Genomic DNA, 26,083 nt, shown 5'->3' with positions numbered 1-26,083 from the left:
CAGAGAAAAGGTAGAAAAATTGAGAAATCGAAGGAAAGAATAGATATAGAAAGAATATTATACTCCGGCAACTATTTTTAGTTTAGATCTAGTCGGATCTCATGTAGATCTACTCATTCGCTGTCGGTGAGGATAAAGTCATGAGTTGATGTCGATGGTTGGTAGTCGCCGCTAAACCCCAATCAATGGTGATCATCGATCACTGATAACTATATATTAGAAAGAGAAAGAGAATAAGAAATGTGTGATTACCGGTCGTCGTCCATGACAAAGAAAATGAAAGGAAAACACACAAAAAAAATAGAAAGAGGAAAACGTAAAAAAATGAGGCAAAAAACACAGAAAGAGAGAGAGGAAGAAAAAGTAGGACTTTTGGATCTACTCAGAAAGTTGTTGGATTAAATAGTGTACACATATTTAAAACAGGACCTATGTGTACTTTCCCCTTAAACTGCATTGGCTTGGGCTTTGTTAAAAAATGCGATTTATTAGTTAAAAAATTCAATTTATTAGTTAGAAAAAATTAGGATAAATTATAAATATACCACTTGAGATTTGATTAAAATATGGATCGCCCTTTGTGGTTCTGGAAATTACATCTCACTCCCTGAGGTTTCTAATTTCATAACAAATTGTCCCTTTTATTAATAAATTATCAAGTTAATTAACAATTTTTAATAATATTAGAAATATATTTCAATTAATAATTTACGTAATTTTATTCATGTATAGGAGAACAATTATGAATTTTATTTTTTTAGTTAATTCTGTTAAATAAAAAATTCTAACAATGGGGCATTTGTAATTTTTTAAATCACATAGGACAATATGTACTTTAAGCAAACCTCAGAAGATGTATTTGTAATTTATCCAAAAAATTATTAACTAAGGGGTTGTAGCTTAGTTAGTCGTTTAGCCACTAAGTTTCTCCTAGAAAGGGAGGTCTTTGGTTCTATTTTTAGGAATGTAATGAAAGGGTAAGATTTTCTTGCAAAGTGTATGGATGTAAGTTTCAATTCTTTCAATGTGCTAATCTAATAACTAATAATTGACTTTCGTTGATCTAAAAAAAAGAAGTTAGAAAAAATTATTTAATTAAACATATTTAGTTCATTTGATAAATTTACTTTCTTACCAAGAAAATATGCTTAGCCGCTAATTGATTTATTTCCCGTCAATAACTCATTTAACCACATTCCTATTTTGTTTTTCCTTTTTTTCCCCTTACTTTTGTATGATACAATTTACATTCTCATTATTATTGCAGTAAATTGATCGTTTTACATTAAAAACAAAAAAAACCAAAAAAATTAGTAAAGTTATCGATAGAGTTGGGAACGAGTAAGTCAAGCTGTGAGTAGTATAATTTTACATTAAATTAAAAAAAAAAAACAATAAATGTAGTAAAGTTATGAGAGACTTAGGTAGACTTATTATTCAATAGGTCTTATAATAATTAGTGACGTTTTTCATCAAATATTATTTTAAAACGCTATTAATTTTTAATTTTTAGTGACAGTTTAAAAATTATTAAAAAAAATGTCACTAATTATAAGTTTTAGCAACAGTTTAAAAAAATTATCACAAAAAAATGTCACTAATTTTTAACTTTCAGCGACAATTTAAAAAATTCATCATAGAAAAGCATCAATACTTGTAACTTTTAACTATAATTTATAAAAATCGTGATAAAAAAGTCACTAATTATTAATTTTTAGTGACATGCAAAAAAATTGTCGTAAAAAAATTACTTTTAAAGACGATTTTACTATGACTTATTTTCAATAGAACTTGATGAAAATTAAATTCAATTATTATAACAAAATGATAGTTTATCTAAAGTTATCAATAAGGTTACGAACGAGTCAAGTCAACTTGAGTATCATTTTACATTAAAAATAGTAAGATATTTAAACTTGACTTAAAAATTTAATAAATTTGAAAATGTGTTTAAATTTAATTTATTTATAAATCAATTTTAAATAAAACTTTTAACTAGCCGAATAGAGGTCAACATGATTCATAGAGTGAAGAACAGGCCACCCTCTTTATTACTATGATGGAGTTTTTTATGTTGTTTGGCGTCTCAAAAATGCTTTGATTCGAGATATAATTATTATTATTATTTTTTTTAAATTATGTATTGTATAGTGAAAATTAAATTGATATATTATATGAAATAAATTTAAGTCATAGATGTAATATTTTGAATAATTTTTAAAATTTTATGTATGAAGTTGTAGCATTACTGTTGACCCATTGGGAGAGAGTTAGAGAAGATAGAACTTTGGTGCGTATAGTTCCATTCTTATAGTTTTAGGACAAAATTTGCCTACTAAGATGCAAAATCACTCATCAATCAGCCTAGCTAAATCAAAATTAAATTTGGCATTGCTACAATATATCACTACATGTAGCGATACACTATTTACAAATTATATAATATTATATTATTCATTTTTGACCGGACATCTTGCCAGGTGACTGACTGCTACTGCCGCATCATATATATAATTTTTAGAATATGAAATGCGAACATTCTATCGGTCATCCGGCACCACCATTATTTATTTATTTATTGAATATGAAATTGCAATAATAGGTATAAGCTTTGGATGTCCAGCTTGACAACCTGGGCACACATATATATATATATATTTTTTTTTAGGAAATACTTTATATATATATTAACAATATAAAATGAGCAACATCTGGCTGCTTTTTAAAAATGCAAAATGAATATTTTATAAAATTAAATTTTAGAATAGAAAAGCTAATGAAGTGTATATATAAAAAAATGCTAACTAAAATAACAAAACTACTTTTTTAGATAAATTATCAATAAATCTTAATAGTTAGACTTAATTCTCGTTAAATCTTATTGAAAATAAGTGTTGGCAAAATTATCACTAAAAAATATTTTTCTTGTGATATACGTTGCTAAAAATTGATAATTAGTAATTTTTTTGGTCATGATTTTATAAATTGTCTCTAAAACTTACAATTAGTGATATTTTTTTAAGATAAATTTTTTTCATGAGACTTATTAGACAATAAATTCACTTACTAAGACCTATACGTAAATAAACTTATTTTTTTATTTATTATAATTTGATTCAAAATCTACTAACTTTATGTGGATGCTCTTAGTGGGCTTCGTTTGTATAATTGAAGCAAGCTCTGTAAAATTGAAGCAAGCTCAGCATTGAACTGAAATTACCAAAATGTCCAATCCCAAAAACCATTTCACAACCAATAATGAAGAGAACAACAGCCCAACTTAAAAGAAGCCTTTCTCGTATTGTCCATCTTTCCACGTCACTCTCAAATTGACCCCAATTTAACTACATTGGCTTGGGCTTTTGTCAAAAAAATCGATTTATTAGCTAAAAAATTCAATTTATTAGTTAGAAAAAATCATCAATAGCTTAGTTGGTTAGTCTTTAGTCACTAAGGTTCTCCTAAAAGGGGAGGTCTGTGGTCCTCTTTGGTTCTATTTTTAGGAGTGGAATAGAAGGGTAAGATTTTATTACAAGGTGTATGGTGTAAGTTTTAACTCTCCAAATGAGTTAATCTAACAACTAATAACTGACTTTCGTTGATTAAAAAAAAAAAAATTTAAAATTATTTAATTAAAAATATTTAGTTCATTTGATAAATTTATTTTCTTACCAAAAAAATATGTTTAGCCGCTAATTGATTTATTTCCCGTCAAAAAACTCATTTAGCCACATTCCTATTTTGTTTTTCCTTTCCCCCCCCCCCTACTTGTGTATGTTACAATTTACATTTTCATTATTATTATAGTAAATTGATCGTTTTACAATAAAAACAAAAAAAAAAAACCAAAAAAAATTAGTAAAGTTATCGATAGAGTTGTGAATGGGAAAGTCAACGCTAAGTAGCATCATTTTACATTAAATAAAATTAAAAAAAAACAATAAAGGTGGTAAAGTTACGAAGAACTTACGTGTAGGTCCTAATCAGTAAATTTATTGTTCAATAGGTTTTATGATAATTAATGACGTTTTTCATCAAACACTATTTAAAACGTTACTAATTGTTAATTTTTAGTGACAGTTTGAAAATTGTTATAAAAAAGTTACTAATTATAAATTTTAGCGACAGTTTAAAAAATCATCACAAAAAAAGGTCACTAATTTTTAACTTTTAGCGACAGTTTGAAAAATTCGTCACAAAAAAATGTCACTAATGATAAGTTTTAGCGACAATTTATAAAAATCATGATTAAAAAAGTCACTAATTGTTAATTTTTAGTGACACGTAAAAAATTATCATAAAAAAAATATTTTTAGAGACAATTTTATGATAATTTTTTTTCAATAAGACTTGCTAAGAATTAAATCTAATTATTATAAACTATTGATAGTTTACCTTAAAAACGAGTCAAGTCAAGTTGAGTAGTATTAATTTACATTAAAAACAGTAAAATATTCAAACTTAACTTAAAAATTTAATAAGTTTAAAAATATATTTAAATTTGATTTATTTATAAATCAATTTTTAATAAATTTTTAACCAACCGAAAAGAAGTTTCCATGATTCATAGAGTGAAGAACAAGTCACCCTCTTTATTACTATGCTGGAGTATTTCATGTTGTTTGGCCCATCAAAAATGCTTTGATTCCAGATATAATTATCCAATTTTTTTTTAATAATGTGTTGTATGGTGAAAATTAAATTGATATATTATAAAATTTATATATGAAATTGTGTGAGTGATTTTCTGACCACATTGCCAACTCAGTGATCAGCTGGAGAGCACTGACAGAATAGATGACACCTGGCTGACCTGCAACAGAAAGAGAAGATTCCGACGGTGGTTCGTCCACCCGGGGGCACTCCGACGATTAAGTCAGTATATCTCTCAAAGATCATCAATAGTACTAAACTCACTATTCAGAATATAAATTGCGTACCTTAGACCCACGTGGGTGCCTTTCTTTTATAATTAACTCAATCCTTATTCCAACAGAAGCGTAGTTTCAATGGACTTCTGCACAGTGCTTATCCTGGACTCTCCAAGAGATAAAGATAAATTTCTAAAGAGTGTTATCCTTATCCATGCTGTAGTCCTTCCTCATTCTAGGACTCTTGTGTCTTATCCGCTTATCCCAGATTCCGATATCTTCGGAGATAATCTCGGCCTTGCTGAGATAACTTCGGCGTCATGACCAGGACACGTGGCACCTCGGCTGGCACCTCGGCGTCACCTTGGCCACGTGTTGGTACTCAAAAAATATATCCCCACAACTGCCCCTAGGTTCTATTACCTCGACATTCTGAGGTGATAGAACCTATATCGATACTTCCTGCCAGTACATCAGCTTCAACCGAGATCATAATTATAGGCCGACATGTCTTCTTAAAGATCAAGAATTTCCAAGTGCTCTTCCATGCGTATGAGCTGTTGTGCATAACAACTCAACCGTTTCAGCCACGCGTCTTTCTCTTACTAGATCGTACTGGATACGCACCTGTAAATCGAATCATTCTCGCGTGCGCCGTCTGACGCATACGTTCTTCTAGGCACACTAGTGACCTCTTTGCCGCTGTTTCAAGTTTTAACAAAACTTTTTCCCTCTTTCCTTATTTTTTCACTTTTCTCCATCGTTTCTGAGGCTTTCTCTCTCTCTAACTTTTTCTTCCGAATCCTCCATTGTTCAAGCTTCTAAAGCTCTGCAACTTGCTCCGTCCACCTCCTCTGGCGAGGTTCTTGCTAATCATTTCTGCAACTGCCGTTCGTCTGACTTTGGCAAACTCAACACCGATTTCCTTTCTTCGGTGAGTTTACTGTTTCTCCTAATTTCAGTTTTTGATGCTCTTCATTACTCGTTGCCATTACTGCTTTGTTCAAACATTCGATTTGCGAATCATATATCTGAATGTGATTATTTCACGACTTTGCCCCTTGCCCATGTCTTGAATACATGAACTGCTCACAACTTTTCTGCACGTTTGCCACTGTTCTTGACTTTATACCCTTTTGTACTTACAATGTTCTTGGTAGTCCATCTTTGTTCTTGATTCTGAAGCGCATTCTTGCTTTTTTGTTTTCTAGATTCATGCCTTCAATCTTCGTTTCCATAGATCTAGGTTTAGGATTTGTTTGTAGAACTCTAACAATTTTTAGGGAAAATTGGAACGATTTCTTGTAGACTCCGTGTATTTTAGCCGAGGTCCGTAAAACCCTTTAGAAACACAACCTTCTGAAATCCAACTCCTTCAGTTAAGCCGATATCATGGGTATGTGGAAACATAGGGTAGACACCCCATCCAAGTTAGAGCACTTTAGGCGAGAGTTTGACATCCCGGCCAACGTTCATCTGAGGTTGGCTGGGGAGGATGACTCTATCATACCCACAGCTGATTCCATGCCCCTCCATGTTGTAACTTTCATTGAGTGCGGACTTCGGCTCCCACTCAATATTTTTTTTCGTGAGATCATTCATTATTATAAGTTGAACCCAATGCAACTTGCCATCAATTCCTACCGAGTCATAAACAGTATAATTTCCTTAGCCAAACAAGAAAATGTTAGGATCACTTTAGCCGACATCCAATACTGTTATACCATGTGTGGTCTCAAAAAAGATACAGGCTATGTTTACTACCTTAAACCGAGGTCTACAGAGTATAAAATCGTAGCCAACCTCCCAGACTTCAACAAGGGAGCTGGAGACGATTACTTCATTATCTCGGGGAACTGGGAGTTTGCTTCAGACGAGGACCTCCATCTTTATCCTCTTCCTCGAACAGTTTTTGCAGAGGGCAATGGTAAGAGCCCTGTGTTCATACCAACTTGTTTTTAAAGTCTTCAACACTTTATTTGTTTCTGACGTCTGTTTTTCTTGCAGCTCTCCCTCAGCCACCAAAGGGCTTCCGTCAGTCTTTCTTTCCCAGCAAAGACTTGAGGACACTTTTGGATGTGCCAGTCCACAAACGAAAGGCCTCTCTTTTACTTAATTTCATTCCTACGTATAAGTCAGCTCTTCCCGATGTCCCCAAGAAGAAGAAGAAGAAGAGTTTGTCTCCTCCTTCTGCTACAACTCCTCAAGCTGCCTCCACATCTCGGCAAAATCAAGGATCAACTTCTGATCCAGCTGAGCAGCCGTCAACCTCGGCTCCATATTTGATCCCGATATCCCAACGCCAATGCCGGCGACGAACAATTTTTTCTGCCGAGATGGGCCGTCAAAAAGCAGTTGCCAAAGATCTCTTGGCCAGCATCCCATCAACCATTGATGCTCCACCAACGCAATCCCAGCCCCTTCCGAAGCCGAAGAAGGCTCAACCAAAGGCGAAGGTGACTCAGGTTGATACTGAGGATACTTTGCCAATTTCTAAATTGGCTGAGAGTGATAAGTCCCAATCTGCTGCTGAGAAGAGGCGTACTGAGGCCCAACCATCTGAATCCCCAAAATCAAAGAAGCTGAGGTCATCTACTGCAACCGCCTCGGGGTCTTCAAAGCACGATGCCCCTTGGGCCCCCCAAATCACACTGGAAGATAAGCCAGTTAAGGTTAGTGATAGTGCCGACGACATTAATGTCGTCGTCGCCCTTAGCACCGCGCTGCTCCTTCCCGGCGATCTCGACCGAAACGCCGAGATGAGCTAATATGAGAACTATGCTCTGATGCTTCAGCACTCTGTTCAGGTAAGTTTCTTTATTTGGTAATTTTTCTTTCTTCCTTTTTTATACTTTAGAAAATTTTGTAATAACTCCTGCTCTGTTTTATTTTTTCCCAGGCAATCCAGCATGCCCATTCTTTCTCAGTACAATCTTTCGAGAACCGGGAGAAACTGGCCGAAAAGAAGAGGGAGGTCTCCAGTCTTCAAAAGGCCAACAAAAGTTTACAATAAAAAATGAAAAAGTTGGAAGACCAGGCCGAGGCTGCCATCAAAGCTCAAACCGATACCGAAGAAAAGGCGGAATCTGTTGAGGCCATCAAGAAGGTTCTTGAGGCCGAGAAGATAGAGGCCGACGAAAAGATGGCACAGGCCCAAAAAGAACTGCAAAAAGCCTTGGCCACGAAGGACGCCAAGATCCAGGCAGCCGATGAGAAGGGCTATAACGAGGGGGTAGCCGATGTCACGGCGAACTATGAAAAGCAAGTGAAGCAGGCATGCAACATGGGTTTCACCCTTGGTTAGATGTCTCTTCTGAAAAACTTGAAGTCCCCGAGGACTCGCCCCTCAAGAACGCCGACGTCATTCCTCTTCCATTCCCTCAAACTCCAAGTCAATCTGACAACGAATCTGAGTCTGAGGAGGAGACCTTGGTGAGGAAATCCAAGGAAGCTGCTGGGGCTAAGTCCCCTACTCTGAATGAGCAAGTCCTGGACTTGACTCAAAATGAGGAGGGTGAGGAGGTTCCCAAAGATGCTGCACCTCAAAAGGCGATATCGGACGTGCCTATTGCCCACAAGAGCCTTGATCAAATCCTGCAAGAAATTGATGCTGAGCTTGTGGCTGAGAAGGCCGCCGAGATGTCTTCTCAGCAGTCCTCCAAGGTCCAAACCCAGCCTGCTAATGATGCTTGAAGAATCTTAATTTTGATGTTTTTTTCTTTTTTTCTTTTTGTCTTTTGTACTTTTGCTTTTCTTCTTTTTAGAACAATTGTAAGCTCTGGCCGATATGCCTTCTTTTGAATGTTAATACAACTTTCCTTTTCTGAGTGCTTGTAGCTTTGTCTTCTCTTGACTGCTTTTGCATGATTCTATACTTAGAATATTTTGTATATCTTCTAATATACACTTCATTCTTTGTGCAACCTTCTCGGGGTGACGCACCTCGGTTATACAAACTGATGTCTTATCTCGGCAATTATCCAAGTACCTTTCTTAGCATAACCTTGGTTTCACCTTGTAAATTTTTTCATGAAATTTCAACAAGTGTTTAACCTTAGTCTTCAACTTGTAAACTTTTCTCAAGTTTCAACAAGTATTAAACATAATCTTGGTTTAACTTCAACTCGTAAACTCTTCTCAAGTTTCAACAAGTGTTAAATATAATCTCGGTTTAACTTCAACTTGTAAACTTTTCTCAAGTTTCAACAAGTGTTAAACATCATTTCGGTTTAACTTCAACTTGTAAACTTTTCTCAAGTTTCAACAAGTTTTAAATATCATCTCGCTTCTCTCTGCCCCCTAATGTAAACCTAAGTTCCACTTGGGTTTTCATTATTCCAGAAACAACGTTATGTATCTTTATCAGTCACAAGTGTATGAACATATAAACAAGCGAAAACTTTATTGATGTACTTCAACAAATGACAAAAGAACAAAAAATTCTAATGATAGAAAAATTTCAGATTGCAAGTGTTCCAAGGCCTTGGCAGCTCTTTGCCCTCCTTATCTCCAAGCCGATATGCACCGTTGACTAGTACCGAGATGATTCTATACGGTCCTTTCCAATTTGGGCCAAGCTTCCCCTCTCTGAGATCCTTTTTGTTGCCGATGACTTTCCTCAGGACGAGGTCACCGATTTGAAACTCCCTTGGGTTGACCCTTTTATTATAAGTTCTGGCAAGCTACTGCTGGTATGCTGCCAGCTGAATTGCCGCTCTCTCCCTTCTTTCTTCTAGTAGGTCCAGATCTCGGGCTAAGAGTACATCATTAGTCCCGTTCTCTACTCCCTAGGTTATGATCCCAGGGATGCCGACCTCCAACGGAATGACAGTTTCTGTGCTATAAGCCATGGCAAAGGGAGATTTCCCCGTTGATCTTCTCGGCGTAGTCCAATATGTCCAGAGCACACTTGGTAGTTCATCCACCCACTTTCCCTTTGCTGCCTGCAGCCTTTTCTTTATTCCATCTAAGATAACTTTGTTGGATGCTTCTGCTTGTCTATTGCTTTGAGGAAAGCTTGGGGTTAAAAAGTAGTTCTTGATCTTGAACTTTGCGTAGAAGCTCTTGATTAGCTTACTGTCAAATTGTGTTCCATTGTCTGCGACTATTGCTCTTGGGATCCCAAATCTTGTGATTATGTTCTTCCATATGAAGCTCTTTATGTCCACATCTTGGATCTTGGCTAAGGGCTCAGCTTCTATCCATTTGGTGAAGTAATTTGTTGCTACCAGCAGGTACTTCCTTGGCCCAGTTGCTTGGGGCAGTTGTCCGACAAGATCTATTCCCCATTGGGCAAACGGGCAAGGACTGGATACTGGGTTCAGGTCCGCTGCTAGTTGGTGTATCAGAGGTGCAAACCTTTGGCACTTTTCACACTTCTTGACGTAGGCCTCTGCGTCTTTCTGCATGCAGGGCCACCAATACCCCTAGGTAATGGCCCTATGGGCTAGTGATCTGCCCCCGGTGTGGCTTCCACAAATTCCTTCATGTATTTCATATAAAAAATCTTCAACTTATGAAGCGTGTACACACCTTAAAAGGGGTCCAGTGAAAGATCTTCTGTAGAGGTGTCCCTTTGCTGTTAGACAGAATCTTACCGACTTCAATTTGATGTTGTGTGCCTTCTTGTGGTCATCTGGTAACTTTCTTTCTTTCAGGAATGTAACAATTGCATCCATCCAGCTTGGTCCCATGTCCACACACATTGCTTCACGCTCTGTGGTCAGTGGTTCGATGCTTGGGCCCGACAAGTAGTCAACCATTATTGTCCTCGCTTTTCCAGGTTGTACTGCACTAGCTAGGTTGGCCAATGCATCGACGTGACTGTTATCATCTCGGCTAACCTGAAGTAGTCGGCAATTCTGAAACAAGGCTGCCAATCTGATGACCTCCTTTGCATAGGCCGACATCCTTTCATCTCGGGCTGCAAATTCGCCTGTTGTATAGTTAATTATAAGTTGTGAGTCACAAAAGACTATTACTTCATCTACTTATACTGTTGCTGCCAGCTTCAGTCCTGCAATAAGTATTTCATATTCTGTTTTATTATTTGAGGCCTTGAACTCCAAACGAATCGACTGTTCTAGTATCTTCCCATCTGGAGATACCAGTACTACTCCTGCCCCCGCTCCCCGTCGGTTGGAACTCCCATTAACAAACAGTCAAAAGGAGTCGTCGATGTAAATGCTGCAGGGTCTGAGTTTTTCCTCTTTGCTTTGTTCTTTCGCCTTTGGCTGGGCTCCTCCTTGCTTGTTTGGACATCGTTCACCTTGGCTCAACGGAGCCCGATGGTCGATGGATTTTGGCGTGAACTCCGCCACGAAGTCGGCCAAAACTTGGCCTTTGATTGCTGTTCTGGGTCTGTACTCCAGGTCATACTGGCCCAAGGCGACTGCCCATCTGGCTATTCTTCCTGTCAAGTCTCCTTGTTGCAGTAAGGACTTCAAGAGGTGTTCAGTTAGCACCACAATTTTATAGGCCTGGAAGTAATGGTTCAGATTCTTTGAAGCCATTACTAAAGCCAGTGCCAATTTGTCTAAGGGTAGATACCTTGTTTCTGCATCGGCCAGGGTTTTGCTCGCATAGTAAACGGCCTTTTGCTCCCCTTTTTTCTTTTCGGATTACCACTGTGTTTACTGCGTGTTCTGAAACTACTAAGTACAGGAACAGTTCCTCCCCAGGTTCTGGATTTGAATGAACTGGAGCTGTGGTCAAATACTTCTTTAAGTCGGCCAGGGCGACCTCGCATTCTTCTGTCCATAAAAAATCTGTGGCTTTCTTCACTAAGTTGAAGAAAGGTTTGCACTTGTCTGAGCTTTTGCTTATGAACCTATTCAGGGCTGCGGCCCTTCCAGTCAACATTTGTACCTGTTTTGCTGACATCGGGCTCTTCAATTCCAGGATGGCCTTAATCTAATCTGGGCTGGCCTCAATGCCCTTTCTAGTCACCAGGTATCCCAAAAACTTATCAGATCCCACTCCAAATGCACACTTTGCTGCATTGAGTCGGAGCCGATATGTTTTAAGGATGTCAAAGACTGCTTTTAGGTCGACCAGATGACCTTCAGGTTCCTTGGTCTTCACGATCATGTCATCAATGTAAACTTCCACCGTTTCGCCAATCAGGTGTTTGAACATCTTGGTTACCAATCTTTGGTAAGTTGCTCCTGCGTTTTTCAACCCGAAAGGCATCACTCTGTAGCAGTACAGCCCTTTGTGAGTGATAAACACAGTCTTTTCTTCATCTGGGGGGTACATAACTATCTGATGGTACCCCCTGTATGCATCCAAGAAGCTCATCCTTCCATGCCCCGAAGTGGCGTCTACCAGTTGGTCAATCTTGGGTAGAGGAAAACTGTCTTTGGGACATGCCTTGTTCAAGTTGGTAAAATCCACGCAGACCCTCAATTTACTATTCTTTTTCTTCACCACTACTGTGTTCGATAGCCATGTCGGGTAATTTACCTCACGAATGGCCCTGGCTTCCAGTAGTCTGTCTACTTCTTCTTCCACTGCTTCGACGTGTATCAACGTCGGTCTTCTTGCTTGTTGGATTAAGGGTCTTGCCGACCTATCAAAGTTCAGTTTATGGCAAGTGACCTCGGGGTCAATGCCAAGCATTTCGTAAGGCGTCCAAGCAAACACCTCAAATTTGCTCTTAAGAAAGCTTCCAATTCTTTTTCTTCTTTTTTGGCTAAGCTCGAGCCGAGAAAAAAGAAACGTTCTTCATCCCCCTCCTGGATGAGGATTTTCTTCAGTGCTTCTTCATTCTTCTCGGCTGGCTCCTTGCCGACATCCTCTAGGACCTCCATGTCCTCGTCTTCGATTTCTGCCTTCTCTGGTTCTCGAATGCTGCAGGTGGATTTTATTGCTGCCATGGAGCAATTCTTTGCCTACAATTGATCTCCTCTAACCTCTTCAATCCCATGCTCTGTTGGGAACCGCAATAGTTGATGTAATGTTGAGGGAACAGCCCCCATTGCATGCAACCATGGCCTTCCCAAGATAATGTTGTAAGGGGAGGGTGTATCGATTACGGTGAACTCTGTTGCTATCTTCTTGGTGTCCGCCTGCACCTCCAAGCTGGTTGTTTCCAGTGGCCATGTCGGCATTCCATTAAACCCGACCATTGGGCTATTGGATTGATCCATATCGTCTGGGTAAAGGCCAAGCTCCTTGTACATCTGACGTACATGATGTCATAAGAGCTGCCTTGGTCAATTAAGATGCGCTTCACTTGGCATTCCCCAACCTGGAGGGATACTACCAGGGCATCGTTATGTGGATGCTGCACCATCTCAAGATCGGCTTCAGTAAAGGACACTACTGGTCCTTGGTACTCCTCTACCCGTTGTCTCTTCTTCCCGACTAGGTAGACATGCTGTAGGTGTTTTACCTTCTGGGCCCCCCTTCGAATCTCGTTTTCATTGACCTTTGAGTGAATTACATTAACTACCCGAGGTCCTCTTGCCTGAGGTTGTTGTGCTGGGGGAGGCGAGCTGCTGGCGCTTGAGGCAGTCTTGTCTGTTCTTCCCTTGTTCTGGTCTCATCGACAAGGTCTCTCAGATGGCCTTGCCTCACCAGGTCTTCCAAGTGTGCTTTCAAGGCTCTGCAGCCCTGAGTCATATGCCCGTCTTCATTGTGGTAAGCATAATGACTGCCAAGGTTTTTTTTCATAAATTCTCCCGGTGCCCTTGTTGGTGTTCTGAAATAGGGTTGATTCTGAATTTGATCCAGGACTTTGTGAATTGGGATTCGGAACACAGTTGTCACTGTCTATGTAGCCCTCAGTTCTGTCTCTTGCTTGCTCGATCCATTGTTACCTCGGCCTCACTTCGGCGAGCCTTTTCCTTTCTCTTGCTTTGTCTCCTTAGTACCCGACGTGTCTTCCTCGGCTCTGGCATACTTCTCGATTCTTGCCATGAGCTCTTCCATACTTTTTGACAATTTCTTTGCCAAAGACTTTCGTAGTGGACAGTCGTCTTTTAGGCCGTTTTTGAAAGATACTACCGCCATCTCTTGATTACACTCTGGTATTCGGTTGAACACCTCATAGTATCTTTTGGCATAGGCCCTAAGGCCTTCATCCTTACTGATCTTCAGAGCCATCAATGCGTCCACCCTCAATGGCTGCAGCTTGTTTGTCACGAACCTGGCCACAAACATCTCGTTCAGGCCTTCCCAAGTCTTCACGCTTCCTTTTGGTAGTTTGTGGAACCAATCTGATGCAATCTCCCTGAAGGATGAGAGGAACACTTTGCAGAGCAACGACTCATTCCCACTATACAATGCCATTGAGTTCAAGTATAATCCAATGTGGAAATTGGGGTCTGACTTACCATCGTATGTTTGGAACCTCGGCATACTAAATCTCTTCGGCGCCTCAAACTTGTCTAACTCTACCGAGAATGGTGTCCTCGGCTTATCTGGGGAGGTTACCTTGGCGTCGACATTCTGTTGCTTCCTCTTGAGGTAATCTCTTAAGTCCTCATTTGTCCGCCTAGGAGCTCGGCTATCTCCTGCTTTTAATCTCTTTGGTGCACTACTTTCAGCTTCGTGGTGAGTCCTCTTCGACCTTTCTCCATTAGTTGTGTCGAAGTACAGCGCCTGCCCTTGAACATGTCGATGTTCTTTGGGGTCTGCCTTCTTTGTGCGATGCATCATCCGTGATTCTTCTCTTCCTGACTATCCTCGTCTGACCTCCCTGGAAGGTCGGTGAGAGTGTCTTTCGCTCTTGGTGTGCTGAGGGGCTAGGGGATTGTTTTCTGCCCTCCCTTTTGGGCATTGGCCGTTGGGATCGGCTTGTCCTGCAGTGGGAATGGTGGCTGCATGACGTTATTTTGCATCATAAAATTGACGACCGATTGCAGGTCTGTCAATTTGTTTGCCATCTCTTTCACTTCTTCGTCCCTCCGCAAGCACCTATCATTTCGTACTTGGAGGTCGACCTCGTTGTAGTACCCACTTCGATCTGGTTTCTTTGGTACGTCGCCAGTTTAGCCGACGTCTTTCACTCCGTGATTCTGGTCACGAGTTTCTGTGTTGCACTCGTCTCCTTCGATATCAAGGTCAATAAGTCTCCCACTCCCAGCAGGAGTATCGTCCCCAATCTTTTCCTTCTGTCCGTTATTGGCCATCTATTCTTCTTTCTTTTCCACAGACGGCGCCAAATTGTGTGAGTGATTTTCTGACCACATTGCCAACTCAGTGATCAGCTGGAGAGCACTAGCAGAATAGATGACACCTGGCTGACCTGCAATAGAAAGAGAAGATTCCGGCGGTGATTCGTCCATCCGGGGGTACTCTGACGATCAAGTCAGTATATCTCTCAAAGATCATCAATAGTACTAAACTCACTGTTCAGAATATAAATTGCGTACCTTATACCCATGGGGGCGCCTTTCTTTTATAATTAACTTAATCCTTGTTCCAACAGAAGCCTAGTTTCAATGGACTTCTGCACAGTGCTTATCCTAGACTCTCCAAGAGATAAAGATAAACTCCCAAAGAGTGTTATCCTTATCCATGATGTAGACCTTCCTCATTCTAGGACTCTTGTGTCTTATCCGTTTATCCTGGATTCCGATATCTTCGGAGATAACCTCGGCCTTACTGAGATAACCTCGGCGTCATGACCAGGACACGTGGCACCTCGACTGACACGTCGGCGTCACCTTAGCCACGTGTTGATATTCAAAAAATATATCCTCACAGAAATAAATTTAAGTCATAGATATAATATTCTGAATAATTTTTAAAATTTTACGTATGAAATTGTAGCATTACTGTTGACCCATTGGGAGGGACTTAGGGAAGATAGAACTTTGAAGGAACCCCACACCACTGCCCAGGCCTAGTCCTCCCTCTAATTGGCCTTTTGACTTTGATTGCATTAAGAAAAGTGGGCCTCCATGTGAGAATTGTGTTCTAAATGGAAATTTTTTAAACCAATTTTAAAAGCGTAAATGGACTGTATAAGAGCTCGTTTGGGAAGTTGAGGTTTGAGATTTTTTGGTTAAAATAATTATAAAAAAATAAAATAATTTTTTTAATTCAATAAGATAAAACATTACATTCAACACATAATTATTATATTTTTTCTCTCACAAAAAATCAAAAAATTCTTTCAAAACGAGGCTTTTAAGCCCCAGGTGAAAAAAACTAACATGCTTTTTAACATTTTGGCTTTTTGGTTAAAATGTGATATAATAAAAATTAGTATGTTTGGAATGACTTTTTGGCTTCTTACGAAAAGATGTGCAAAAAATAGAGAGAAAATGAAATCTTTGACTTTTTTGTATGAGTTGTTGACTTTTTGATTTTTTTAATAACTTTTAAATTTTTTGACTAAAACAGTCACTTGCCAAATGAGACCTAAAAATCTAACCCACTTTCCAAACAAACCCTAAGTGAAATTGGTAACCTTGTATTAGAGCATACACCCCATTTACACTTTCTTTTCTTTTTTTTCTTTTTTTTTAATAATTATTTTAAAGTTATTCACAACTAAAACACCATTCTCTCAAGATTATTTGCTTTATTTATTTTTTGGAGCTTTAGATGGAATTTATATAATTTTTAAAATGTTACTTCAAATGATTTATACATTACACTATTAATTATTGATAATGAGAGTGAGACTCACGCCTCTATACAGATGTGGGCAGAGGGCCAGAGCAATTCGAGTGGTAGTGTACTAAAAAAAATAAAATTACTACACCTAATTTTTAAAAAATAATGTGAGTTTTTCAAATTAGGGTATAAATTTCATGCAAATATAATTTGTAGTCCATTTTTATTTTCTTTACCATATTTAAATTTTTTTTGCACATATGTCAAATTAACTATGTTGTTTATTGTTATTAATTGTACCATTATGAATAAAATTTTGAAAATAATAATCAATTATAATATAAAATTCATCTCCTATTCAATAAAGTGGTAGTGATAATTACATAAAAAATTGTTTAAGCAAAGACGTGTTGACAAGAACAATCTTTTAAAGAGACGTTAAAAAAAAAAAAAAAAAAAGAAGAGAGATAAAGTAACTCAAATAAATTAATAATTCAATAAATTATTTTTTTTAGATGTTACCAAAAGAAACAAGTAGGAATGGGTATACCGGTCCAGTGATCTGTCAGTCCTCTCAGCCCAGCCCAGCCCAGCTCACTTGTTTGAGGGTACACCTACAGCCGCATAATGTTAGAATCGAATAGTTGGTGAAAGTGTTAGGTACACTGCAGCTGTAGTACAGTTCAGCCCGGCTCGCCTGATAAGAGTATCCACATCAAACTCTCTAAAGTTATTGTAGAGAGCATCAACATCAAATTTGTTTTCCATCAATCTCAACAATTTTTTCTAAATTAACTTTTTATTAAATTTGCTACAGTACTTCAACAACTTTGTTGAGCCACTGTTCATTAGCTACATGATTTTTTATTATATTTTCTGGAACAAAACTAAGCCAAAATCTTTAAACTGGTCATCCACCCGGTTGTTCTGTGAGTGCTTGTAATAGAAGAAGAAAAACGCCCAAAATTAGCTTAACCAGTCGACTGGTCAACGACATTTTTTTTTTTTTTTTACATTTTTTAAGAATTGTTTGAGTGACATCTCATCAATTTAATAAAAAAAAATAAAGAATAATAAATACAATAAAAAATTTAATATTTTAATAAAATTAAGTTAGAATAGAGAGAGTGATACAGTGAGTAAGGTGACTAGCTAAAATAACAAAAGTAGAATTTAGGTTATAATTTGATTCAAAATTTGTTGAGGCTAATGCAGATGTTCTAAGAGCTACTATAGTGTTCTTTTGTTGTTTTCAAAAAATTTAAAATTTTTGGAATCAAATTTTTTTTTTGCCTCTCTCTCTCTCTCTCACAAAAGTAATATACTAAGGGTGTGTTTGGTAACGCTTATGTTTTCAGTTTATATTTACAAAAATTTTATAAACTGATTTTTGTTTATTTTTAGAAAAACATAAACTACAAACGCGTTTAGTAATTGACAAAATGTTTAAAAAAATTTAAAAATATAAAAAAGAATGAGAAATGGCAAGTGGTGGTAGAAGACGGTGGTGGAAAGTGGTGACGGTGGGTGGTGGGTAGCTGGTGGCGGGTGGTGGGGGGTGGGTGGTGGGTGGCAGCGAGTGGGTGGTAGCGGTGGTAGTGGCGGGTGGTGGTGACAGGTGGGTAGCGGATGGCGGGTGGTGGTGGTAGTGGCGGCGGGGGGTTGGTGGCTGGTGGTGGTGGTGGGTGACGGTGGCGGGTGGTGGTGGCGGTGGCGGATGGCGAGTGGTGGTGGGTGGTGGATGGTGATGGTGGGTGAGTCGGTAACGGTGGCGGGTGGTGGGTGGTAGCGAGTGGGCAGTGGTGGTGGTGGCGGCGGCGGCGGCGGCGAGTGGTGGGTGGTAGTGGCAGGTGGGTGGTGGATGACTGGTGGTGGTGGGTGGTGATGGTGGTGGTGGTGGTGGGTGGGTGGGTGACAGTGGTAGGTAGCAAGTGGGTAGTGGTGGTGGTGGATGGTGGGTGATGGTGGTGGTGGTGGCGGATGGGTGGTAGGTGGCTGGTGGTGGTGGGTGGTGGATAGTGGTGGCAGGTGGGTGGTGAGTGGTAGTGGCAAGTAGGTGGCGGGTGGTGGTAGCGGGCGGGGGATGGTAGTGGCGGGTGGATGGCAGGTGGGTGGTAGGTGGTGGTGGCGGCGGCGAGGAGTGGGTGGTGGTGGCGAGTGGGTGGCAGGTGGGTGGTGGTGGCAGGTGGTGGTGGGGGTGGGGGGTGGCAGAAGACGGTGGTAGAAAATGGTAGAGGGTGGTGGCTAGTATTGGGTGGTAAAAAAAAAAAAAAAACTGAAAACTCAATATGAAAACACATTTTTTATGTTTTCATTTTTTAGCCAAATTTATAAACTGAGACCATTGATTTATAAATCAAAAATTTTACCAAACAAATTTTTATTTGAGTTTTTAAAATTTTTGTAAATATAAACAGAAAATTGAAAACGTAAGTTTTACCAAACGGCACCTAAACAAGCTTTTGCTTTCAGTTTTCCATAAAGCAAAAAAATAAAGTTGAAAAAAATGAAAATATTAACAAACGAGGCACACTAACATGTGTTATCATCCCTACCATGATCACCACTTTACCATTAATATATACATGTTTGTAGCTTACTGAAACAGGAAAAAAAATATGATTCAAAGCAGTATAGCCCAATAGGACAAACTTCATTAAAGCTATGCATCCGGCGATTATGTGCAAGGGTGAAAAAGAAAGAGAATATTATATGAACATGGTTGCAACAACATTCTTGTCTACTTAACAAAAAGAAAAAGCACAAACTTGGGTTTATTGGAGTATCACATATCCCTAGTGTGACTCTTCATCAATCCCCTCATGAAAACAACATTTTACTATATAGAAGAGCTACAAATATGGTACAACTTGATACAAAAAGAGAGGATAGAGATGAGGCTGCACCAATTCGAAATGTCATATACAGCAAACACTAACGACAATCCCAATCTACTTTCAATTTACTGTTTAGGATGGATAAAGATGTAGTTAGGGTGTTGATCACAATGCCAATCTACTCAGGATTAGATTACATTGTTATCCACCTCCAAACTTGTCTTACAATGTGGAAATCTTTCACCTGTTAGCTGACAAAAAAGTTTAGTACTTTTTGACATTGGGTTTGGTTGGAAGATTTGAGAAAGGATTTGGAAAGGAAAATGAAAAAGTAAGTAAAATATGAATAAAATATACTTATATTTTACCTAATTTCACACATTTTTTTTTTTTTTTTTCCAAATTCCTTCCAAATCTCTCAACCAAATACACCATGAGGGATTTGTATACACACAAACAGATGCGCACGTACACATGAACATTAGAAATTCAATAACATCATTACATATCCAGAGAGGGTCATTTAGTTTGGTATTGTTTTGTTTTTTTTTGGTTTTTCGTGTTTTTGGAAACACAAACAATGAAAATTTTGAAAACACCATGCTTTTCATTTTGTGTAAAAACAATTTTTATTTTTATTTTTTTGATTGAATTTTGGTGCTATAAAAGTAGGCTGTTTTTCAAAAATTCAACTGAGAACAATTTTTGGAAATAGTTCAACAAAAACCAGAAAAAAAAAAAAAAAACCAAACAGTAATCACTTTTCCTAGTTGTCTTATTTGTTTTTGCTGGTTTTCTTCTTTTTCTATGACCATAGATAGTAACCTAACAAGTAAAAAATTTCTCTAAATTCAACCTCCAAAAAATAAGGCAAGAAGAACTTGCAATAAAATTACTTAAAACAAGAGTCTTTTTTGTTTCTTTTTGTTTTTTGTGTGTGTGTGTGTGAAAAAAAAGAGGCAGTGATTGCAATCATGTCCAACAAGGTTAAAAATCATTATTCCCAGCCCAACTTAATGCTTCGAGAGTCATTGTTTGCTTACCCAGTTTGCGAAAGCTGTCTCCAATTCAATAGTTGATGAGAATGTGGATGCCTCTGCAAGTATGATGAACTAGTTCCAATGCCATTCTCTTCACCCACGAACTGCTCCGAGTAACTAGAAGTTGAAGGAGACCATACAGGAACTACATCTCCATCCCTTTCCCTCCTAATACTACTACCCGATGATTCTGCTGTTGAATCTTCAGCATTTTGCAGCCCTGTCAAAACATTAAATTGTGTCATAGTTGCATTTCTTTGGACCATCTGCACATTGCCTTGGTTTATTGCTTCTCTCCTTGGTTCTTGATTCACATTAACATTTCTTGGGACTTCTGCTCTACTGTCTGCAACAGGGTTTCGGAGATCCAAAGAAGTTTCTTCCTCTTCAACCCTCAACAAAGAAGAAGTCATGCTCGGGACCATCTGATCCTCATAACGACGAACTGTAGTAGGGTTGTTGTTCCTTTCCGGTTCGTGATCCAAGTCCATTTGTATGTCAGTTGGGAATGCAATGAGCATTGACTCGGAGTCTCCAAGCCCTTCGTCAGTTCCATTCTCGAATGCAGCTCTTGAATCTGCTTCCTGTTGCCACATCTCGGAGAGGGCTTCTTGCAGCCTGGCTTTTGCTGCATCTATTTCTACAATGGGACTAGGGTAGTTGGATCCAAGCTCGATTCCAGCAGCTTGGAGTACAGATTCTGGGGCATTCCAGGGGTGGTGTATCCATTCCGTAGGCAGTCTAGCAAGTTCAGGTAGCCACCGACGGACGTATTCTCCATTTGGGTCAAATTTGTAGCCCTCAAACTGCAAAAAACAAATCAAGAAACTTCCCTCAGCTGAAAATTTTTGTCAACTAAGAAGCTTGGAAACTTCAAAGGTGTCATATCTGTGTCACATATCCATCCAAATGTGTCTCATTAATTTTTTTAAATCTTTTTATAATTGGACACACTTTGGACATTTGGAAGACATACGTGTCTATTGCTTTGATACACATGAAACATAGGAGTATTGGGGCAAGTTTAAAGAAAATAACATAGGGACCAAATGATTAAAATCAAAATAATGTTGATTCATACATATGAAACCCACCTTAAGATTTTTAAATTTTACAAACCGGAAGCCTAAAACTTCCAATTTGTTAAGATTTTCTATTCACCATTCTTTCTAAAACATACATGGAAAGAAGGTTTTAGGGTCCACACAAAATTTGTAGGAGAATCCTGTACATCAGCACATGAGCAAAACTTTGATGCTGAAACAAAGCATTCACTTGAATCATCTACCTGAATGTGAAAGCGAGAGAATCCACATCTAAAAGAAACAGAGTCACAGACCCAAGCATAAATTTAACCAATTTAGTTAAAGATAAACCAACAAAAAATGTACCTGTGGATTATCTATACAATCAAACTCACGACTGTCAGGGAGAGTGCCAGATATATACTGCCAACCAAGAGCATCACTCTCGAGATCTGCATCTAATAAGGTATCCCAGAAATACTTCATCCCCCATCGCCAAGGAAGCTGTAGAACCTTCACAAAGAAACTAGACACCACAACTCGTATTCGATCATGTAGCCAACCAGTAGCCCACAACTCTCTCATGCCAGCGTCAACCAATGGATAACCCGTTCTGCCTTGTCTCCATGCCTTAAAATACCCCTCATCCATGACCCAAGGGAAAAACTTAAGGTGCCCGAGAAGAGGCCTTTCATGGCTGTAAGGGTGGTTAAAACTCATATATCTTGAATATTCCCTCAGTCCAATAGACTTGAGGAACAAATTGACACTCTCTTCACCAGCTTTGTTCCCTTCATTAGCCCACAGGACTTGTTTAATGCGTACAAGATGGAAAACTTTCCGCACACTCACTTCCCCAAAATGTAAATGGGGAGATAGAAATGAGGTTGTGGCGCTATCAGCCTTTCTACGGTTCTTGGAGTACTCAGTTAACGGTCCGTTGATGAAGGTAGTTAGAGCCTTATCGGCATTGCTCCACCCAGGAGACCATGTGCGGGCAAGAAGTGCATTGCTTCCTTTCTCTAACTCATCCTCAAATATCAGTGTGTCTGAAGGGCATCTAGACACATCACCTGAAAGCATGCACACAACACACGCCAATAGAGAGAAGAGTTGGCATTCAAAAAATTATGAATTAGGTTCAAGTACCTTGTATAAAACACAAAGATGTTAGCTTACACAACTACACATTTTTCCAGCCAAAAAACATATTATTTCATCAATTGCTATTTCTTTTAATGCCTATTGTGGCCATTCTTATACAGACAAGCTTTTATTCCCACCTTGACTAACAATTTGAGATGGAGGAAGTATCTATTCGAGGGTTCTATTTTAGCACTGTGCCTAGGCAACCACGGTTTTGAGTGCTCATCTAAACAAGGCTTCATGATCTCCAAACTTGCCCTACCACATTGGATTTCATGTCTTATTTCAGTATCTTCAAGCAATGTGAACGAAACAATCATAGGCCTGAGGGTTTATCCTAGTTTAAGAAGCACGGACACTTCTAAGAAGGTGACGTATTCGTGTCGTGTCCGTATCGGACACTGACAGTCTTTAGACACTCTTAGGACACGTATTCGACACTCTTCAAAACGTGTCCTATTTTTAAATTTTTTTTAAAGACTCACACTCTTTGGACAATTTGAGAACACACGTGTAAATCGCTTAAACACACGTGTCTATCGATTAGACACACGTGAAACTAATTATAAATTTGAACAGAACAACTTAAGATATAATAATAAAACAAAACCCATAAAAATTTATAAAAATTAGTATCATATTGCATTTTTTATTATCTTTGAATAATATATTTATGTATATAATATATAATAAATATATAAAATTATATATTTCATGCGTGTCCCTCACGTGTCGTGTCCTGCATTTTTTGAAAATTAACGTGTCGGCGTGTCCGTGTCGTATTCGTATCGTGTCACGTGTCCGTGTCCATGCTTCTTAGATCCTAGTCTTCACATTGTCTTAATAAAGAGCACATATAATCCATGAATCAAAATATCAAGAAATCATTCTTATAGTTTTAAAGACTCAATTATGAGAAACTAATTGAATATAGAGAAGAATATTTAAAAGAATACTTGAAGAAAACACACCTGAGGTTATCCTCTTAGGTGGGAGAAGTGGAGCCTCAGGATCATAAGGCATACTAAGGCATCTCTCCCAGAAAGCTTCAAAGATCGTGAATGGGTGACCTTGATCATCATGAACTTCCCAAGGCTTGTACAACAAGTCTGCATTGAAGGATCGCACAGCTATGCCTTGGGCTGTTAAAACCTCCTTTGCCCTTTGATCCCTAACAAGCGACAACGGATCTAAAACAACACAAAAACGAAATGTAATTGAGGCCGTGGACATAACACTCCCAAAAAAAAAAAAAATGCTTGTTTGCTAAGGTAATAGGAAGACAATTAGGAGCACAGCAAATCAGAAAAAAAATCCCCTTTAGAAATTTGAAAATTCCTTCCCTCTGTTCCACCTAAAATCTAATTACACGAAAATTCAATTTAGATATGCACAGATCAAAAAGTGGAACTAACAATGGCACAGCTATCAGACACAACTCAAGAAGCTTTAATTTAATCCCAATTACTTGGGAGGAGCACAACTACCATACAAACATTAAGGCCATGTTTGTTTGAGCGGACTGGATTAGTATTCCCATGACTAATAGTCCTAGGATTATGTATCCGTTGGATTATGTATCCTATCTTAACTAATAGTCAAGTTTAAAATAATTAATCCGTACTTCAATTGTTTAACCAAACATCGGATTAATAATTTTATTGGATTATTAGTCCAATCCCATGCTCATGTCCACCCAAACAAACATAACCTAAAAGTCAAATTTCCATGGTATAATCCAAAATTTGGAAGACTCACATCACATAGATTTATGCCTAAAACACCAGGTAACACGGAACACAAAGAACACACACACACAAAAAAAAAAAAAAAAGAGGAAGGGAGAACAGTAATGATAAAATTAATTATTATTAAGAATTCAAGATACTACTCCATTCCACAGAAGAGGCACCATAAGCAACAATATTGGAATTAACTAAATGGAAAAACAACATTATACATACGTACATATATATTATCTTGAAAAGTTAGTTAAAAGTTTTTTTTTTTTTTGAAAAAAAAAACATGTATAAAAAAAATAAAAATTAAAAAAAAAATTAAAAAAAAGAAGAAGATATAATTTTAAAAAAATTAAAAAATCAAAAAGTTAACTTTTAGCCCAATTGCCAAACCTAAGACATCAGATTTCCAGGCAAAGAAGACCAAGAAAATTGAATTGAAGTAACTAAACAAAAGCCCAAAATGTTGGGAGGTGATGAGAGAAAAAGATACAAAGGGGTTAATGAAAGGCTAATTTTCCTGATTGAGGAGATGGATGATCCAAAGGGGGAATTGAGACTGACCATATAAGTGGTTGAAGAAGAGCTGAGTAGCACCAGTAGATTTGACAATCTCTAGGAGAGTAGAGACAGTATCAGTAGATCTCTTGGTGATAAGAGAGGTACCAAGGTTTCTGAGAGAGGAATCAAAGAGAGCCAAACTGTGCTTGAGCCACCACCTTGAAACCCTTCCAGGGTAGTAGTACCCTTCTTCCTCAGGTGCCCATATGAACACTGCAACCACTGCCCCTGCTCTCACTCCTGCAGCCAGTGCTGGGTTATCTTCTACCCTTAGATCTCTCCTGAACCATACTATGCTACACCCCCCACCACCACCACCACCACCACCACCACCTGACATCCTCCAAGATTTCCAAAACCCAAATCACACAACACTCACTTTACCTAACTATTTCTACAATCATTCTTATTCTCTCTCTCTCTCCTGAGAGAGAAAAACATGGGATTGTTACTAATCATATCTTTTTGCTATTGCCTATGGTTTTGTAATATGAGCATGGGGATTTTAGGCCGTAAAAGCAAAAAAAAGTGCATATTTGGCACTTATCTTTTAGGTTTTTTTAGTTTATGTATTCCCTGTTTTTGGGAACCTATTTTTTCCCCTATAATTTGGGTTTTATTGACAATTAAAATTGATGTTTTTGGGATGTCGGTATTAAAAAAAAAAAGTAGATTAAATATTTAAATGCATGTGATTGGATGAGTGTTTCCCTATATTGATGTTTTTGAAATTCAACATGTATAGTCAGATCAGATAAGCGGCGTGCCTACGTAATCTAAAGGTCTATTTTTGGTATAATTTATTATAAATTAAAAATTAAAAATTTTAAAATAAAAATTATGATATCTCTGTTAATTATCAGAAAATTAATTTTTTAAATTTATTAAAGTAATAAATTATAAATAAAAGAAAAAATTATTGATAAATCCCATTTAGAAGTACTTTAATCCAAAAAGTCTATAAAGGAATTTTTTAACCTATTTAGTCCCATGTATATATAATTTTATCCCATAAAGTCATTTTTATTGATTTACTCTATTTTCTTGGACACTTATACCCTTATATTTAATTTTGATACCATTATAAATATTTTTTGAACGGTTAGAATTTTATGATGTGAACATTCATATTTTAAAATTCACATTGGTAGGAATGTAAAATTGACTCGTGGGCGGCCCAAAACCCGCCCGCGAGCCGGGGTGATCTCGGCCTGTTGACAATGTGAATATTCACATTGATATGTTAACAATCACATTAATAGGAGTGTAAAATTGGCCAGCGTCCTGTGGCGG

General features: G+C 38.0%; 1 protein-coding gene across 1 annotated transcript; it reads right to left on the bottom strand.

Annotated features, from left to right (window-relative positions):
- Positions 1 to 19,124: 19,124 nt before the first annotated feature.
- Positions 19,125 to 25,438, bottom strand: LOC114298364 (cryptochrome-1). Its single transcript, XM_082921594.1, has 5 exons — positions 24,794 to 25,438; positions 23,462 to 23,680; positions 21,711 to 22,417; positions 20,323 to 21,125; positions 19,125 to 19,523 (listed from the first exon to the last, which is right to left on the bottom strand). The coding sequence occupies exons 1-5, from the start codon at positions 25,128 to 25,130 to the stop codon at positions 19,520 to 19,522; spliced, it is 2,070 nt and encodes a 689-aa protein (XP_082777720.1). The 5' UTR covers positions 25,131 to 25,438; the 3' UTR covers positions 19,125 to 19,519.
- Between the last annotated feature and the right edge of the window lie 645 nt (positions 25,439 to 26,083).

The sequence above is a fragment of the Camellia sinensis genome, chromosome 3, assembly GCF_055761805.1.
Source record: "Camellia sinensis isolate YWXY chromosome 3, ASM5576180v1, whole genome shotgun sequence".
Taxonomy (NCBI): domain Eukaryota; kingdom Viridiplantae; phylum Streptophyta; class Magnoliopsida; order Ericales; family Theaceae; genus Camellia; species Camellia sinensis.
This window is presented reverse-complemented; position numbering and strand designations above follow the sequence as displayed.

Bases quoted from the DNA above. Each gene is read 5' to 3' on its own strand.
- LOC114298364 (XM_082921594.1), bottom strand. From the start codon at position 25,130: ATGTCAGGTGGTGGTGGTGGTGGTGGTGGTGGTGGGGGGTGTAGCATA. The intron at 23,681-24,793 runs GTCAGTCTCAAT...GTGTTGTTTTAG, and splicing joins CTTCTTCAACCACTTATATG to ATCCGTTGTCGCTTGTTAGG. The intron at 22,418-23,461 runs GTGTGTTTTCTT...GCATGCTTTCAG, and splicing joins ACCTAAGAGGATAACCTCAG to GTGATGTGTCTAGATGCCCT.